The sequence below is a fragment of the Acomys minous genome, assembly GCF_964271855.1.
Source record: "Acomys minous genome assembly, chromosome: 14".
Lineage (NCBI taxonomy): Eukaryota > Metazoa > Chordata > Mammalia > Rodentia > Muridae > Acomys > Acomys minous.
In genome coordinates, this window is record NC_140496.1 from 85,401,128 (window position 1) to 85,420,638 (window position 19,511).

General features: G+C 44.7%; 2 protein-coding genes across 4 annotated transcripts in view; one reads left to right on the forward strand and one right to left on the reverse strand.

Moving 5' to 3' along the window:
• Positions 1-1,215, reverse strand: part of SEC24B (SEC24 homolog B, COPII coat complex component) — a 77,833-nt gene extending 76,618 nt beyond the window's left edge. For all 3 annotated transcript variants that reach the window (XM_084756848.1, XM_084756847.1, XM_084756846.1), the window contains exon 1: positions 983-1,215. In XM_084756848.1, coding sequence (XP_084612974.1) covers positions 983-1,082 — 100 coding nt within the window. In that variant the 5' untranslated portion in view covers positions 1,083-1,215. The remainder of the gene's footprint in view (positions 1-982) is intronic.
• On the forward strand, positions 1,081-18,268 carry LOC311582497 (uncharacterized protein; the record flags this gene model as incomplete). The annotated part of the gene is made up of 2 exons (XM_084755644.1): positions 1,081-1,451; positions 17,563-18,268. The coding sequence occupies 2 exons, from the start codon at positions 1,081-1,083 to the stop codon at positions 17,564-17,566; spliced, it is 375 nt and encodes a 124-aa protein (XP_084611770.1). The 3' UTR covers positions 17,567-18,268.
• Positions 18,269-19,511: the final 1,243 nt, after the last annotated feature.

Here is a 19,511-nt window from a genome sequence, read left to right on the forward strand (position 1 = left end):
GATTTCCTTATCTTTGATTTCTTTGGGAGGGTCTCATCAGACACACTGTCAAGTCACTGAAGAGAGCCCTTCCCCCAGGACTATCTAGGAACATTCCAGATCTCTAGAGTAAGGGATAGGCATGCTAGGGTAAGATCTTTCTCAGCAGAAACTCCTACATGCTCAGAGCCTATGGCCTCAGTATGAAATTCACATTCGTGTTGCTCTAGCAAGGCTTTGCCTCAAAACAGTGACAAGCAACTCTGGCACAGTTGTGTGTGTGTGTGTGTGTGTGTGTGTGTGTGTGTGTGTGTGTAAGTGGAGCTGGGGATGGGAGATCTAAGGTGTTCCGTTCGGATTATTCTGACACCTGCTCCCCGTCTACAAGCAAACTCCAAAGGCTAGAGCAGCAACCTTGGCGGTAAACCACATCCCCAGGCCGAAGTGGGTCGGGGTTAAGAGTTGCACTTCTACAGCATATTCACACCCTTTTGTCTACAAACTTGAGTACAAACTAAGTTCCCTTACAGGCAGCGTGGCTCGCTGGGCCTTAAAAAAAAAAATAATCAAAGCGACATTCCTGAAGCCGGAAGGATGCGACCCACCAGGTACCAAGGCTGCACCAAGTCCTCCATAGACCACGCAACTCTGCGGCTATGGCTTCCAGGGAGCTCTCGGCGCCCGCCGAAGGGGTCGCCCGGGGCAACCGGCCGGAGCCCAGGTCGGAGACGACGGTCGCGCGGACGCCGACCCCTACGCTCGGGCCTCCGTCCGCGCCGGAGGGCCAGCCTGGGTCGCCGGACGCCGGCAGCCCCGCCCTGCGTCCCCTCCGCCGCTCGCCTCTCCTCTCCGCGGCCTCCGGGCTCCACCGCGGCCTCGGGGCCCCACCGCGGCCTCCCCGGCCCGGCCCTGCCCGCCCCGAGCCACGGCGCAGGCCGCCCTCCCTCCTGCCCGCCCGCCCGCCTAGGCCCCGCGCCGCGCCCCGGCCTCCCTCCCGCCTCACCGTTCTGCTGCGGCGGCGCCAGGCCGGAGGCTGCTCCGCCGAGCTTGGGCGGCATCCGGGAGCCGGCGGCCGGGTGAGGGGACCCGGCGGGGGCCGACATGACGGCGCGGCTGGCGGCGGCGACGGCGGCGGCGGCGGCAGCTCCGCGGCGGGAGATGGGCGGAGGGAAGGAAGGCGGGGCCGCGGAGGAAGAGGAAGAGGAAGGAACGCGCCCGCGTCACAGGCCGAGTCACTCAGGACCGCGGCCCGGGGCACCCACGCTCTGCCGCGCCACCGCACCGGCGCGGACCCCGGCCCGGACCTCCCGCGCCAGCGCCCCCTGCAGGCCGGAGCTGCGCGACCACCGCCCCGGCGCAGGCCAAGGGCTGCGGCGCCGCGGAAGGGGAAGGCGCAGGCCCTGTGGCCGCCGCTACCTGGATGGAGCCTGCGCCCTGCAGGGCTGGAGGACGGTTCGAAGCTGCAGACTGAGGTCGGGAGCCCTGGGTCACGCCAGTCCCAGCCCACCCATGTGTCCTTCCTCGGAAGAGGAAGCCTGGCTTTGCATTTGTTATTTATTCTTGCAACCCCACTCCCAATTCCAAATTAAACAGCGCAGTCAAGCCCAGTGTTTATTGGAAAAGTGTAATTCCCAAGCGAAGAGAAAACATCTAAGACAGATTCTCAGTCACAGTGGTAGCATTCAGAACTTTAAACACTGGCTTTAAATAGGGGAAGAGAAGGCAAAAGCCTAATATAAGGAGTGGAGAGCTCGAAGATAAACTTTATCTTTCCTCCCCCATCCTCCACCCCGGGGTTGGCTCCGCCTATTGGTATTTGGAAAAGCTGCGGTATCCAGAAATCGGAAGGTCAGCTTGCTTTGATCATCTTAGTAAAATCTTTGAATCAATCTCTCAAGTCCACCCAGCCTGCTGACTGTCAGGCAAGGGCTGCATTATCCAGGTCGCTTGGGCATCTTGTCCCAAGTAGGCCACCATCGCACGGTAGTGGGAGTGAAAAGGCTCAGAAACATTTGAATTCCAGAGCAACAGAACCCTACTTACTGGAAGGTTATGCAAAACCTTAGAGCTTGGTTCTAGAGCAACAGAAAGCCGTGAATTAAGGATGGGTGGCCCTATTACACCACACTACAAATAAAGACTTTTAGTAGCTGAAGTCACACACTTTGGAGTTCTGCGATTTCCAACTACAGATGATAGAGGACTTTATTATTTCTTTATTCATTATTCACCCTACATCCCAGACGTAGCCTCCTCCCCCACCTCTCCTTCCAGTCCCACCTCCTTCCTTCTCCCCTATTTCTCAGAAAAGGGGAGCCCCACTACCCATCCACTCCAGCTCATAACTTCCATCAGGACTGAGCTCGCCCTCTTCCCCTGTGGCCTGGCAAGGCTGTCCCACCAGGGGGGAAGTGATCAAAGAGCAGACAACAGAGTCCATGTCAGAGACAGCCCCGACTCCCCTTACTAGAGGACCCACATGAAGTCTGAACTGCCTGTCTGCTACATCCATGTAGAGGCCCTAGGTGCAGTCCATGCATGGCCCTTGGTTGGTGCTTCAGACTCCACAAGCCCCTCTGGGCCCTGGCTAGTTGGCTCTGTTGGTCTTCTTGTGACGCTCTTGTCACCTCTACGTCCTTTTATCCTTCTCTCACTTTTCCACTAGACTCCCTGTGCTTTGCCAAATGTCTGGCTGTGAGTCCCAGCATCTGTTTCGTACCACTGCTGGGTGGAGCCTCTAAGAAGACAGCTAGCTCTGCTGTCCTTGCAGCGGTTGGTTGCAGAGGAATTTGAATTCAGAACATGGCTGCTCCAGCAAGAGATCACATCCAAAGACCTTCTAGGTCTGTGTACTCCACCTGGAATACAGACCCGCCTTTAATCCCAGGAGCGCGGAGGTAAGCAGATCTCCGAGCTCAAGGCCAGCTTGGTCTAGAGCAAGTTTCAGATAAAGAAAAGCTTAGATCCAGGCGTGGTGGTCCTTTTCCCAATCCATGTGTGCTTGAGCTCGGTCTAAACCCGCTGCCTCCTCTAGGTCTTGCTGCCTGTCTGTCTCTCACGTGCAAGGGCCAGTCTCCTCCTCCCATCGAGGGTCGAGTCCCCCATCCCATTCCCGAATTCCAGGCCCAGGATGGCTCCACCCAGTCTTTCTCAAGGTTAATCTCAGGGAGTATCTGTGGTGTGTCTAAGGGCAAAGCCCGCCAAGATTGCTTTCACCTGTAACAAAGCTTACAATCCTTCCCACACATCCCCCTTTTCTTTTAAAAAAATTAAGAACTATATATACAAATATACATATATACAGAATCATCAGGTATCAAATAATTAAGTCCTTTTATATTTGTTAACCTGGGAGAAAGTATTTCACTATCTTACCAAAGAGAGTGAATCTTTCCTATTGTTTAAAGTTTTCAAAAGTCCCTTCATGAGAAATTGTAATTATCAATCTATAAATGTGTTTATTCTTAAACTAAAACTTCTAGTAACACTGTGGCTATCTAGTCTTCAATCCCATCAGAGACCCAAGAAAGAAATTCTATCTAATAAAGGAAGTGCTGGCAGGCAACTTTCAAATGTGGACAGGACAGAGAGAGCAGACTGCTTGGACAGTCACCGGATTCACTGTGGCAGCGTTATCAGCCTTATCGGCCCAAAACATCCAGCAAACTGCTTTTCAAAGCAGGAATTCCGACTGTCTGGTCCACCTAGTCTCTTCAAAGCTGGAGAGTCAACTTTGTAGCATCAATCCACCTTAATTTACTTATTTGCTGATTGTGTGTTGTTTCGGGTCCAACGGAAACTCCAATTCCCCAAACTCCAAAAGGACATCCAAACATCCAGAAAGGGGCTCAACCTGAATTATAGGAGGGTAAGAACCAGCATTTCCCCTAGGAACTTGTGAGACTGGTCACCTCTGTCAAAAGGAAGTGTTCCTCTTACATGAGGCAGAAGGGACCTGTGGCTACCTGTGGTGCCTATTAGCATATCCAAGCCCATGCTGGCCCCCAGGCTCCCTCTGTCCCACAAGCTAGTTATACATTCCAAAGTCTGTCCTGGACCTTCTTACTTCCTCCCCTACCCTAAACTCCCTCCAGCTCAAGGATGTCCCTCCCCTCAGCTACTCAGTCTCCTTATAACCCTGCTATTATTGCTACATTCTCCCTCTCTCTCTCTCTCTCTCTGTCTCTCTGTCTCTGTCTCTTTCTCTCTCTGTCTCTCTGTCTCGGTCTCTCTCTCTCTTCCTGTTTCTCTCACCATGCATTCTCTACACGCTATCTTCAGCTATTCTCCCCTGTCTCACAGATAGCCCTGGCCATGTCCAGTCTGCTGGCCATATTTATTCCACTCCTTTCTCTCTCTGCTCTGAACTCTTCCAGGTGCCTCTGCCGCCCCTCCACCCCCCATATCTACAATAAAAGCCTCCATCTTAGTTATACCATGGATTGGTCATACTGTGAGTTTATACAGGCTGGCTGCGGTTCCTTTTGGGGAGGGGGTTATTGTTTATGTGTGCTGATTTACTTTTGAGACAAGCCTATGCAGCCCAGACTGGCTTTAAAGTATAATCCTCTTGCCTCAGGACAACCACACACAGCTCTTCCCAGTCTGTAACACCGGTTATCCATTAATCCGCCATAGGACTCTTCCAGCCTGTTCACGGCAGTATCCAGGCCTTGCCGCACCAAATCGTATATAACAGTGACCCTTGAGCATATCAGGTACTTTAAGCTGAAGGGATTGAAAAAATGGCTGGTGCAGGAGGAATTCCCCTGAAGCAGATCATAAGACCGCATGTGCCAGTGGGCGAATAGCCTCCCGAAATGCAAGACAGGAATGCTTAGACGAAAGGAAACAGTCATCTCGTGTTTTCCCATGACCTCTGCTCTTCCTCAAACCTTGTTCAGAAGCACATTTAACCCTTTCTTCAAATTACCAATACTTTATGAAAGCATCAATATCATGCAGAATTTTTTTTTCAAGTTTTTACTTTGATCTTTTGGTATAGGGACTCCAGCCAGGAGCTTAATAGAGTTTAGAGACTTGGGGGAAAATCCTGAGCCTATAATTAGCAGAACCAGAGAGAAAGCCAAAGCCTGTTTAGCTCCGGTGCCTCCAATTCACTGCAAGCAATCCTGCGTTAGTTTACACTGCTCCTCATAAAGCTGTGCTAATTACAATGTCCTATTTTGCCCATCAATGGACTTTCAGTTTTACATAATTAGTTTGTGAGGCTAGAGAGTGCTTGCATTACAAGCTTGAAGGCCTCCATTGGAGCCCCTAACTGCAGCTCTTTACCTCTTCCCTCTCTGTTACAGCCAGTCATCCTGCGCCCGTCTCAGCTCTACCTCTGTAGCGGGGCACCTGTTACAGCTCCCCTTCCTCTCTGCCCCCATCTCCAACAGATCAATCAGATTGTCTCCTCTACCTTCCTCCCCACTTACCCTGTTATCCCAGCCCCCGCCCCAGGAACCATCCAGAGAAGCAAGTAGGCACTCTCCCTCCCCTCCTCCAATGCACTCCCCCAGTCTCGCTCATCCTTGGCTCTGTAGCAGACTGCCTGCTGTGGCTTCTCTGCCTCCATTCCCAGGGGACTAAGCAAATCAAGGTGGGAAACCCTGCTTTCCTCACTCTTGCAGACCCTCTTAGTCGTACCCCTAGCTTATCCCCATTCCTACAGGTCAGACCCTAATACCTAGAAACACATTTTACCTAGAACCCCGAGTGGACACACCAAGCAGAAGCCCAAAAGAATTCCCCACCAGGCAACACACAGCCACCATACTTCTTAAGAACCAGTGAGAACAACAGAAACCAAGGAACAAAACACTCATCCAACAAAGACAAGACCAGCACCTAAAATTACAATCATCCCAAACCTAGACGACAACATAGAAACCCAATCAATAATAGCCAGGAAAGTATGTCTTCACTAGAACCTAGTCACCCTATCACAGTAGAGCCTGAGAATTACAACATAGCTGAAATATAAGGGGAAAAAAAAATCCTTAAATGGACTTTATAAAGGTCCTTAAAGAGGAAGTGAGTAAAGCCCTTAAAGAAATCTATGGCAACACAAACAGTGGAAGGAAAGAATAAAATACTTTAAGACCTGACAGTAGAAATGGAATCAATAAAGAACACGCAAACTAGCTGGCCATGGTGGCACACGCCATTAATCCCAGCACTCAGGAGTTCGAGGCCAGCCTGGTCTATGAAGTAAGTGCAGAACAGCCAAGGCTACACAGAAAAACCCCGTCTCAAAAAACAAAAAACCAAAACCAAACAAACAAAGATTTACCAAAAGAATACAAAAGATGGAATCGCAGGCATTGAAGGCATGATAGAAAAAAAAATGGGTGCCACTAGCAAAGAAAATGTTAAATCTAAAAATAAAATCCAGGCATAAAATATCTGGGAAATCTGTAACACTATGCTAGGTCAAAGGCACAGAAAATAATTACTTTTTTTTTTTTTCGAGACATGGTTTCTCTGTGTAGCCTTGGCTGTCCTAGACTCACTTTGTAGACCAGGCTGGCCTCGAACTCACAGCAATCCGCCTGCCTCTGCCTCCTGAGTGCTGGGATTAAAGGGATTAAAGGACAACAAAAATCACAGAAGAAAACTTCCCTAACTTAACGAGCAAGATGCCAATCAAGGTATAAGAAACATACAGAGCACCAAATAGATTGGACCAGAAAAGAAAACCCTGTTACCACATAATCAAAACACCAAATGTACAGAACAAAGAAAGAATACTAAATGCTGAAAGGTTAAAAAAGGCTTATTAGAATAGCATCTGACTTCTCACGGAGACCATAAATCAGACAGATGTGGACAGATGTGCAAGTCTCTGAGAGACCACAGATGTCAGGCAAGAAAACTATACCTACCGAATTTTTCAATCACAATAGATGGAGAAAATAAGAAATCCCATGATAAACCCAAATTTAAGCAATAACGTTAATCTACAAATCCAGCCCCACAGAAGGCGCTAGGAGAAAAAAATCTGATCAAAAGCATTAAACACACCCAGAAAAACACAGCAAATAAGTAATCCAAGACCAGCAAAGCAAAAAACAACAAGACAACAGGAATCTACAAACACTGCTCCTTGACATCTCAGCATCAATGGTCTCAACTCCCCAATGGAAAGACACAAACTAATAGAATGGGTATAAAACACAGGATCCATCCTTCCACTGTGTCCAAGAAACACACCTTAACATCAAGGATCGACATCTCCTCAGAGTTAAAAAGGATAGAAGAAGGTAATCTAATTAAATGCACATAAGAAGCAAGCTAGTATAGACATTTTAGTTTCAGACAAACTAGATTTTAAATCAAAACTTCAGAAGAGACAGGGAAGGACACTACATACTCATTAAAGGAAATGAGTTCACCAAGAGGACATTGCAATTCTTAACATCTATGCAGCAAACACAAGGGCACCCAAGTTCAGAGGAGAAAAACCACTACAGCTTAAATCACACATGACCCTCACACACTGATACTGGGAGATTTGAATATCCCCCTCTTGCCAGTGGACTAGTCATCCAGACAAAAACTAAACAGGGAAATGCTGGGTTTAGCTGACCAAATGGACCTAACAGGTACTTAGAGAACATTTCACCCAAACACAAGCAATGTTCCTTCTTCCCAGCACCTCATAGAACTTTCTGTGAAATTGAGCACATGCTCCAATGCAAGGCTCAACAGATAAAAGAAAGTTAAAATAACAACCCGCGTCCTGTCTGACCACCATGGATATCATCAACAACAAAAAGAACAGAAACCTTACAAACTCATGGGAACAGAACACCTTACTACTGAATGAAAGGTGTGTCAAGAAAGAAATTAAAGACTTTTAGTAATTCAATGAAAATGAATACACACAACATACCCAAACTTATAGGACACAATGATGGCAGTTCTAAGAGGCAAGCTTATAGTGCTAAATCCCTACAGAAAAGAAAAGATCTCACACTAGTAACTCAATAGCATCCCTGAAAGTTCTAGGACAAAAAGAAGTAATATGCAAAAGGAGTAGATGGCAAGAAATAAGCAAACTTAGTGCTGAGGTCAATAAGCTCGAGCCAAACAACAACACAAAGAATCAATGAAAGAGAGAGCTGGCCCTTTCAGAAAATCAGCAAGGCTGGCAAACCCTTATCTAAATTAACTAAAAGGCGAAAAGAGAAAATCCAAATGAACAAAATCAGGGGACATAACAATGAACATGGAGGAAATCTAGAGAATCATAAGGACATACTTTAAAAACCTACACTCCACCAAATTGGAAAATCTAAAAGAAATGGATAATTTTCTTGATACATACTAAGTGCCAAGGTTAAATCAAGATCAGATAAGTGACTTAAACAGATCCATAGCCCCTAGTGAGATAGAAGTAGTTATCAAAAGTCACCCAACCAAAAAAAAATCTCAAGGCCAGATGCTTTTAGCACAGAATTTTACCAGATGTTTGAAGAAGAGTTAACGCCAATGCTTTCCAGATTATTCCACAAAACAGACACAGGAGGAACATTGTCCAATTCATTTCACAAGCCCACAAGTACCCTGATACCCAAACCACATAAAGACTCAACCAAAGAGAAAATTACCCTCAACTAAAGAGAACATTTCAGGGTAATTTCCTCTATGAACATAGATGCAAAAATTCTCAGTAAAATACTTGCAAACCAAATTCAAGAACATATCAAAAAAATCATCCACCATGGTCAACTAGGCTTCATCCAAGAGATGCAGAGATAGTTCAACTTATGTAATAATCCACTATTTAAACAAACTGAAAGAAAAAAAAAGTACATGATCATCTCATTAGATGCAGAAAAGGCCTTTGACAAAATCCAACACCCCTTCATGATAAAAGTCCTGGAGAGATTAGGGATACTAGGGACATACCTCAACATAATAAAGTCAGATTACAGTAAACCTATAGACAACATTAACTTAAATAGAAAGAAAATCAAAGGAATGCCACTAACATCAGAAACAAGGAAAGGTTGTCGAATACAGTGCCTGAAGTCTTAGCTAGATCTGTAAGCCAACTGGAGGAGTTCAAGGGGATACAAATTGGAAAGCATCATTATTTTTACATGATACGATAGTATACATAAATGACTATAAAAATTCCACAGGGAACTCCTACAGCTAATAAACAGTTTCAGCAAAGTAGCTCACAAAACCCAACAGCTTTCCAATATGGACCAGGAAAGAAATCAGAAAAACCACACCTTTCACAGTAGCCTCAAATATTATAAGGTATATTGGGGTAGCTCTAACCAAGCAAGTGAAAGACTTGTATGACAAGCACTTTAAGACACTGAAGAAAGAAGCTGAAGATATCAGAAGATGAAAAGATCACCCATGCTCATGGATTGGTGGGTTTAACATATAAAAATGGTCGTCCTACCAAAAGCCATCTACAGATTTAGTGCAGCCAATTTCCATCAAAATTCCATCATGATTCACAGGTCTTGAAATGACAAGTTACAGCTTCAAATGAAAATATAAAAAGCCCAGGAGAGCTGACCATGCTGGATAATTTTGTGTCATCTTGACACAAGCTAAAGTCATCAGAGAGGAGGGAACCTTAATTAAGAAAATGCCTTCCTAAGATAGGGCTACATGCAAGCCTGTAGCATTTTTAAAATTAATGATTGATGGGGAGGGCCCTGTTTATTGTGGGTAGAGCCATCCCTGGGCTAATGGTCCTGGGTTCTATAAGAAAGCAAGTTGGTCAAGGCATGGGGAGTAAGCCAGTAAGCAGCACTCCTCCGTTGCCTCTGCATCAGCTCTGCTTCCAAGTTCCTGTCCCGACTTCCTTCAATGATGAACAGTGCAGTGCAAGTATAAGCCAAATAAACCTTTTCCTCCCCAGATTGCTTTAGTCATGGTGTTTTATCACAGCTATAGTAACACTAACAAATACACTAACACAATCCTGCATAATGAAAGAACTGGTGAAGGTATCATCAACCTCAACCTCAAATTGTACTACAGAGCTATAGTAATAAAAACAGCATAGTATTGCCCCAAAACTAGACATGTTGATCAGGGGAATCAAAGTGAAGATTTATGTCTGGGTCATAAATCCAAACACCTATGGACATTTGATTTTTGACAACAAAGCCAAAAATACACACTGGAAAAAAAAAGACAGCATCTTCAATGAACAGTGCTGTTGAAAACTGGATGGCTATATAAAGAAGAATCCAAATAGACCCATACTTATCACCCTACACAAAATTCAATTCCAAATGGATCAAAGACCTCAACATAAAACCAGATATCCTGTACTTGATAGAGGGAAAGTAGGGAAGACCCTTGAGCTCAATGGTACTGGAAAAAGGCTTTCTGGAGAGAACAGTTAGCATAGTAACCAAGACCAGCAGCTAATAAACAGGACTTCATGAAACTAAAAAGCTTCCACCTGGCTAAGGAAACCATCATTGGCACAAAGAGTCAGTCTACAGAGTGGGAAAAGCTTTTTACCAGCTGCATATCCAACAGAGGACTAATATACAAAATATATAAAAACTAAATATAAAAAACCTTCAAATAACCAATTTTTAAAATGGGATACAGGTCTAAACAAAATTCTCAAAAAACTCAAATGGCTATGAAACGCTTAAATGTTCAATGTCCTTAGTTATCAAGGAATTACAAATAAAAGCTATCTTGAGTTTTTTTGTTTTTGTTTGGTTTTTTGTTTTTGTTTTTTCTCTTTTTTTTCTTTCTTTTTCTTTTTTTCTTTTCTTTTCTTTTTTCCCCCGAGACGGGATTTGTCTGTGTAGTCTTGGCTGTCCTAGACTCGCTTTGTAGACCAGGCTGGCCTCAAACTCACAGCAATCCACCTGCCTCTGCCTCTGCCTCCTGAGTGCTGGGATTAAAGGTGTGTGCTATCACTGCCCAGCTGAGATTTTGTTTTACACTCATCAGAATGGTTAAAATCAGTAGAAATGAGTGACAGCTCATGCTGGCAAGGATGTGGAGTAAAGGGACCACTTATACATTACTGGTGGATCTGCAAACTTGCACAGCCACTCTGGACACCAGTGTGGGGATTCCTCAGGAAGATAGGAATCAACCAACCTCAAGACCCAACCATATCTCTCTTGGGCACATACCTAAAGGATGCTTCATCCTACCTCAGAGACACTGTGCTCACTGCTGCTCTATTTGTTATAGTCAGAAGTTGGAAACAACCTAGATGTTTCTCAATGGATTAATGGATAAAGAAAATGTGGTGCATGTACACATGGAGTATTATTCAGCCATTTAAATTAATAAAATCATGACATTTGAAGGCAAATGGATGGAACTACAAAAAAATCATCTTGAGAGAGATACTCCAGACCCAGAAAGACAAATAGAGTATGCATTTGCTTCCCTGTGGATATTATTGCTGTTAAGTCGATGAGAACCAAGCTACCATCCAGAGAAGCACAAAGGTTAAGTATAGAGCAAGCAACTTGGGGGCAAATCGATCTCCCTAGGAAAGGGGAATAGAGTAGATAGTTATGAATTGATGCGGGGCTGGAAATGGAGGATCAAGTTGCGAGGGCAGGAGGATGATGGAGGTAACACAGGGAGAGACAGCTAAAAGTAAGGGCCAGTTGAGGGGTAGTATAAAAACCTAATACAGTAGAGACTTCCTAATATATAACTTTTGATTTGTAACTCAATGATAACTAAGGACACACACACACACACACACACACACACACACACACACACACACACACACACACAATCTAAATAAAATCACCAAATACGGGAGAGACAGAGTCCCAACTGGCTATCTCTTGTCATCAATCAAAGCTTCCTGTACTGGCATCAGGTTATACCTAATTGAGTTGTTGGCTAAAGGGGTCCCATGTGAACCCCCAAACCACCTAGGCTGTTGACCACAAACCGACAGCAAGAGCCTATTGCTGAAGGCAACACCTACACAATTCGGTGAACGTGGAGAAGTCCAGCGGGTGCCTACATGGAGCCTTCATCCCTATGTGCTAGTGCCTGTGGTACAGAAAGGTACTCTTTATACTACCAAGGGAGAAGCGTAAATACCAACCCAGCTGCAAACCCTTGGATCTGCTCTGTCTGCAAGACTGCAAGCGCAATGGTGGCACAAAGGTTGTGGAAATAACTATTAATATCTTATTTTACTTAAGGCCTACTCTATGAGGTGGAACCCGTACCCAACAGTGCTTGGGTGGACCAAGAACCTGAGACTAGATAGCCCAGGGAGCTAGGGTAAAAATTAAATACTACTATTCTACTAAAAGAACATAGCAATAAAATGGCTCTAAATGACACTCTGCTATACCCATAGATCAGTGGCTTGCTCAGCCCTCATCAGAGAAGCTTCCTCCTGCAGCAGATAGGAATAAACAGAAAGGCCCACAGCCAGACATTATGCAGAGAGTAAGACACCTTGAAACACGCAGCCCTAAATGGGATGCCTCCATCAAATCCCTCCCCCTAGGACTCAGGGAAGTAGATACAGGAAGAGACTAAGAATCAGAGGGGATGGAGGACACCAAGGAGACAAGGCCTTCTCAATCAACACCATTGATGCACATATGAACTCACTGGCACTTAATAGTTCACAGCATACACAGAGCCTGCACCTGTGTGCATCAGATGGGTCCCTACAGCTGAAAGACGCGGACAAATGCTTCCATCCCTAACACAGAGGCTGTCTGCAACTGATAACCACTTGCCTATGAAGATTGAGTTTCCCCTGAGGGGGAACTTAATTGTTTCTCACGGGGGAAACAAACTACTTTTAAGGGCAGACTGCGTGCCCAGCAGTAGATGGCCAACAGAAAGGGCGTGTTTAAAGGTGCCTTGTCTCACAGCATGTCAGAGTTTTTCCTCCTTTAAACATTTAAAAATTGCCAGGCCTGGTGGTGTGCACCTTTAATCCCAGCACTCAGGAGACAGATGCAGGTGGATCTCTGTAAAATTGAGGCCAGCCTGGTCTACAGAGCAAGTCCAGGACAGCCCAGGGCTACACAGAGAAACCCTGTCTCAGATAAATAAATAAATTTATTTATTTATTTATTTATTGTTTTTTTTCAAGACAGGGTCTCACTACGTAGCCAGGCTGGTCTCAAACTCACAAAGGTTCACCTGCTTCTGCCTACTAAGTACTGGGATTAAAGGGGTGTGTCACCATGCTCAGCCTTATTTTTCACTTGCATTTCATTTATATATTTTTGCTGTCTTTTTATTTTATAGGTCATTTGTGTATGTATTATGGCTTCAAGTTTAGTTTTTATAGGATTCCTGAGTGTGCAAAAAAGTGAGTCTTCTGTTTCTTGTACTTTTTCTTGGGGTCTTTTCCTTTTGTTTGTTTTGTCTTATTCTGACATGTTAGTTTATTTTATTTTATTATTAATCTTAGAAGCTTGTTTGTTTTGCAATGAGAGACAGAAAGGGGATGGATGCAGATGGGCGGGGAGGGGGGGAGGAACTGTGAGGAGTAGAGGGAGGGGAAACCATAATCAGGATATAGTAGGTGAGGAAAACCAAATCTATTTTCAATAAAAGGAGAGAGAGGGACGGAGGGAGGGAGAGAGAGAGAGAGAGAGAGAGAGAGAGAGAGAGAGAGAGAGAGAGAAACAGAGACTCAGACAGAGAGAGAGAGTGCGCACTAGGCATGATGGCACATGTTCAGCACCAGGAAAACAGATCCCTGAGGATCACAAACCAGCCAGCTTAGCCTACTTGTCACACTGTAGGCCAGTGAGAAACCCTGTGTAAAAGGAGGAGGAAGAGGAAAGGGGGAGGAGGAGGAGGAGGAGGAGGAAAGAGTAAAAGTAAACAAACAAACAAACAAAAAAGTGAATAGTGCCTGAAGAACAACACTTAAGATTGTCTCTGAGGTCCACATGCCTGTTTACATATGCATGCCCACTTGCACACACACACACACACACACACATACAGAGGGGGGGCGGGGAGAGAGAGAGAGACAGAGAGAGAGAGAGAGAGAGAGAGAGAGAGAGAGAGAGAGAAAGAGAGAGAGAGAGAGGCACGCACACACAGTTATTCAGTAGTCTATAGAATGACACATACATCTTAAAGTGTCTGAAATACAGATACTCCAACCTCAAATCTGAGTCAGAAACTAAAGCAAGATGGAGCCCAAAGAACTGTGATTAAATCTTGTTTGTCGACCTGATTGGATTGAGAGGTGTCTAAATGTCTCTGACGGTGAGGGTCAGGGCCTGATTCTAATCAATCCATGCTTTGATCCATTTGTGAATTCAGCATTTGAACAGACTTCCGCCCACCCCCACCCCACCCCCTGCTTTTTCGAGACAGAGTTTCACTGTGTAGCCCTGGCTGTCCTGGACTCACTTTGTAGACCAGGCTAGCCTCGAATGCACAGAGATTCGCCTTTGCCTCCCGAGTGCTGGGATTACAGGTGTGCACCACCATGCCTGGTGATGTTGTCTTTATTTTTTATTTTTTAAAATTTTATTTATTATTATATATACAGTGCTTTGTCTGCACGTACACCTGCAGGCCAGAAGAGGGCATCAGATCACATCGTAGATTGTTGCTATTTTAATGTCCATATTATGTATGAATAGAAAACTAACTCCACGCCATCACCCTTTACTGCAAATGCCGTTCATGATGCTGGCGTTCCTGCTTCTTAGCTCATAAGAGGCATCTGTCAGACTGCCACAGGGGGGTTCTCTCCCTTCTCATGCCCCCCACAATTTCCCTGTCTTCCTGTGACTCACGATAGTTCATCCTTGCCACGTACTCAGAAGGGACACTTTGCCCTGTAGGCAAACTAAAGAAAATCCTGACCACTCTGCAATTCTCACACAGAGCCTTTGGTTATTGCTGTTGGCACGCTATCAATGATCTGGTCCCATCCCATATTAGAAATAGATCCATAAGACAGAGGAAGAGAATGGGTTTGGTACGGAGGTGTGCGTGCCGAGAGCAACAATCACTACATGTTGTCAGGGTAAGTACAAGAAGGGCAAGAGAACTGGGGAAATGGAAGGTCTGAACATGCGCAGTTGTCTGATGCAATAACTGAAGTTGAGCAACCCCATGCATTCCACCGGGAAATAGGAGAAACAGCTTACACGTCTCCGCCATTGGAGAATTTATAGCCTGGAACTCTGAAGGGAATAGAATGAAGAATAATTTGCTAAATACACCTGAGTCTCAACCCATGCACTCTTTAGGAAAGCACCATATGTCAAAGATCAAAACAGATATTCATAGCATTGACGCTCCATTACAAAGAATTAAATCATACCTTGCACACTGTTTGAGACTGGGAGCATTTGCAGTCCAATTCTACCATCGTATAAATTTGTGTACAAACAGGCTAGATGGCTAAAGCTCTGGGTTCCTCTGTCTGCGTGCTCAGGAAGGGTTTTGGCTCACAGGGCATAAACACACACCCAAACAGAAAGGGAGCCCCGACTCGGAAGCTTCGGAACCCAGCTCACACTTCTTTTTTGCCGATACATGTTAGTGCCTCTCGTGAGCTAGTGTGAATCACTTTAGGGTGTTTTCAGAATGCAGGTTCTGAGCGGCTTGTTTGGGGAATGGCCCGATAGTCTCCATTTATTTGTGTATTTGAGGCAGGATCTTGTTATGTTGACCTGATTTCAAGTGATCCTCCTGCGTCAGCTCACAAGAATCTGGGAGCCCAGGCAGAAGACAGTACAGGGTAGACTCTGTGGTTTTGCTGTTCTGTTGTTGAAATAGGGTCTCACACGGCAGCCAGCTCTGGCCTCTAACTCACTATGGGATTCAAACTGCCTCTTGAGATCTTTTTGCCTTAGCCTCCTGGGGGCTGGGATTACAAGCCGGAGCCATCACAGTCAGCTTAGAACCCAGTTTTCACAAGCTTCCAAGTGATGCTGGTGGCACTGGTGCTGGCCTATGCACCACACTTTGTGTTGAATTAACTGAAGTTCCCAGAAGAAGAAGAAAAAAGAGAGCTATACCTAAGTTAAAAGGACTTTTGGGCTGGAGAAGTGGCTTAGAGGTTGAGAGCACTGTCCGGCTCTTCCAGAGGTCCTGAGTTCAACTCCCAGCAACCACATGGTGGCTCAGAACCATCTATAATGTGATCTGATGCCCTCTTCTGGTATGCAGGTAGAACGCTGTATACATAATAATAAATAAATCTTAAAAAAAAAAAAAAAAAAGGACTCTACAAGGCCAAACAACTACACCTCTGATAAGGGAGAGTTAAGAAAGCGAAATTACCTTGGTCTAACTTTAGTCTCTCTGGAAGTCATTCATTATCTACCCCTATATCTGCTCTAACATCCTTGTGATTGTCAAAAACAAAAAACAAAAAACAAAAAACAGTTGAGCATGGTGGCCCATGCCTTTTATCCCAGCACTTGGGAGGTAGAGGCATGTGGATCTCGGAGTTTGAGGCCAGCCTGGTCTACACAGCATGCCCCAAACAGCCAGGACTATACAGAGCAACGGTTCTCAACCTTCCTAATGCTGCCACCCTTCCTGTTGTGGGGAAGCATAAACCCCAACCATAAAGTCATTTTCATTGCTACTTCGTAACTGTAGTTGTGCTTCTTTTATGAATTGTGATGTAAATAACTGTGGTTTCTGAAGATCTGAGGTGACCCCTGTGAAAAGGTCAGTAGACCCACAAAGGGGTCCTGGCCCACAGGTTGAGAACCACTGGTATAAAGAAACCCTGTCTAAAAAATAAATAAACAAATAAGCAAACAAATGAAACAAAAAAAAAAGAAAAAGAAAAAGAAGGAATAATAATAATAATAATAATAATAAATAATAATAATAATAATAATAATAATAATAATAATAATAATAATAATGAGAAATACTCTGCAAGCTGTTAGCTTCCCCAGTCGTAAGGCTAATGATGTCATCAGATAGCACCTGTGACCTACGAAGAGTTCTTCCGCCTTTGCTGTAAGCTGCCTACTTACGATCTCCACCACTGCATCTGCTGATTTCCTCGATTTATGATTTTCTTTCTTGAGTATTACTAAAAATCTCATGTAACTATTTCCACAGTGGAATCCTGTATTTTAGGTACCCCGAATCTTATTACCACACTGTGTTCGCACATCTTTGACTGCAAGAGCTTCTTTCTTCCACGTCCTTTATGTAGGCTGCCACCAGAAGGCGTGCCCATGATTTAGGGTGGGTCTTTTGATCCAATGAACTAAAACCCATCACAGCTACTTGGAGTTGTTGTTGTTGTTGTTGTTGTTAATTTCAGATGTAGTCAAGTTGACAAGCAGCAACCGTTGTAGCCCTCCTTTCTTCTCTGTGCCTGTCATACTAGGCTGAGCTTATGCATCCATTTTCCCATGCTATTGGAGATACGCAACAGTGACAAGTAGAGGAAGAAGATTAGTCAATGAGGCACATTAGAATAAGAAGCAGACAGGAAGTCCTGAAGTGAACATTGGCCTTGCATAAAGGAAGGACTGAGCAGATGGCAGGAGGAATTAAGCAGCCTCTGTCAAAGAGAGCTCTGACTGATCATCATCTCTGGTCTGATTTTTCAAGGTGACCCCAAGAAGGTGCGATGCTGCCATCGGTTGAAGGGAACACACTGGTCCCACGAGATGAACATTTCTGCTGGCGGGGAAGCCCTACCTCACATATATTACCCCTCATTGGTGATGCGGGGAAGCTTGATGCTGCTTGGGGATGGTTTCAAAGTTCCTTGCAAGGTGTTTATCTCTCGCTTCTCTTTCCGAGATCCAAGGTGTCAGCAGAAGTGAATGGCTCTTGAGAAAAATGTTACACACAGTCACAGAGCCATAGGTAGGCCAGCACACGGCACCTCCACATTGCCTAGACTGGCATCCAATTTGCGGTCCTCTTGCCTCAGTCTTTGGAGTAGCTAGGACTATTCTAGGTCCTTCTCGTAACCTAGGACCACATTTAACCCCTCCTACCTTCTTAAAGGCTCCAGCTGTAACAGAGTCACCCAGCAGGCGTGGGGAGAAAGGGAAGACGTCAACATGTGAACTTTGGGAGGCCACAAATTGTCTATAGAAAGTGGCATTTTCACATATGATGTGTCTTTGTTTCCTCTCCAGATTAAGTCATTTCAAATGGGCTGTTTGATTATAATATAGACTTTTTATTATGAAAAATTTTTTTTTACTTCTCTGCTTTTAACCATTTCTTCAAACAATTCATCTTACTACCATTTACAAATTTCTTTAGATTTGTCAATGATGTAAACATTAAAGTTAATATCTAGTATGATTTGTTGTTGGTTGATTTCAGATGGCCTCATTGTGTAGTCTTGCTAGCCTAGAATTTAACTACGTAGTCTAGGCTGGCATCCAATTCTTATCTTAGCTTCCGCAGGGCTGGGATTACTTGTAAAACACATTTTACAAATTTATTTGTATTTGGCCACAAATTGTTAAGAAGATGCTCTCGGGCTGGCCCGCACACTACAAGACCACACTTCTCACTAGAAGACTGCCATGATATGGATCTACTCATGTCTGAGGACAGCTGAGAGAGTGAGGGTTTGGCTTCCAACATCCTTGTCTTTCTTTTCTGTAAACAAAACAAAACAAAACAAAACAAAACAAAAACCAACCAACCAAACAAACAAAAACCCCCACTCTTTATTTTCCAGCCATACCACCACCTGAAAGGGCCCAGGATGTGCCAGAGGTCCTAGAATCATTGTGTATGCTCTCCCATGCCATCTGCTGGGAACAGGAGAAACACAATTGCCCCAGAAAGCAAATCAATCAAAATGACCATTAAAAAAAGGGCACTTCTGTATTCTAGAGAATTAGGCTACATTTCCTATTTTTTCCTCATTGCGAAGGTACATTCATGGCTAGAGAGATGGCTCTGTGGCTAAGAGCTCTGCTGCTCTTCCAGAGGACCTGGGTTTGATTCAGCATGTCTTTACAGTGGTTCACAACCATCTGCAGCTTCAGTCCCAGGGCATCTGGGTCTCCAAGGGCACCAGGGATGCATGTGGTGCACACACAGACATGCACAAAAATGATCTTAAAAAAACACACACACACCACACAGCCAGGTGTGGTGGCACATGCCTTTAATTCCAGCACCTGGGAGGCAGAGGCAGGTAGATCTCTATGAGCTCAAGGCCAGCCTGATCTATAAAGCAAGTCCAGGACAGCCAAGGCTATGCAGAGAAACTCTATCTTGAAAAACAAAAACAAACAAACAAACAAACAAACAAAAAACCAAAAGAAACCAACCAAACAAAAACAAGCAAAAAATAAACAAACAAACAAAAAAACCCCACACACAGCAAAATAAACCTTACTTATGTGAAGGAAAGTGAAATTTTTAATTTTTTTCTTCAAAAATATTAGATTTAGCAACTCCCTCTTGAGGAGCCCTACCCATACTTGGAGGTTTATCTCACTTTCTAAGATTCATTCTCAGAGAATCTCACACCCATATTCTTGTCTCTGTCTTCTCATGCCTTAAGCCTACACTGAACTACC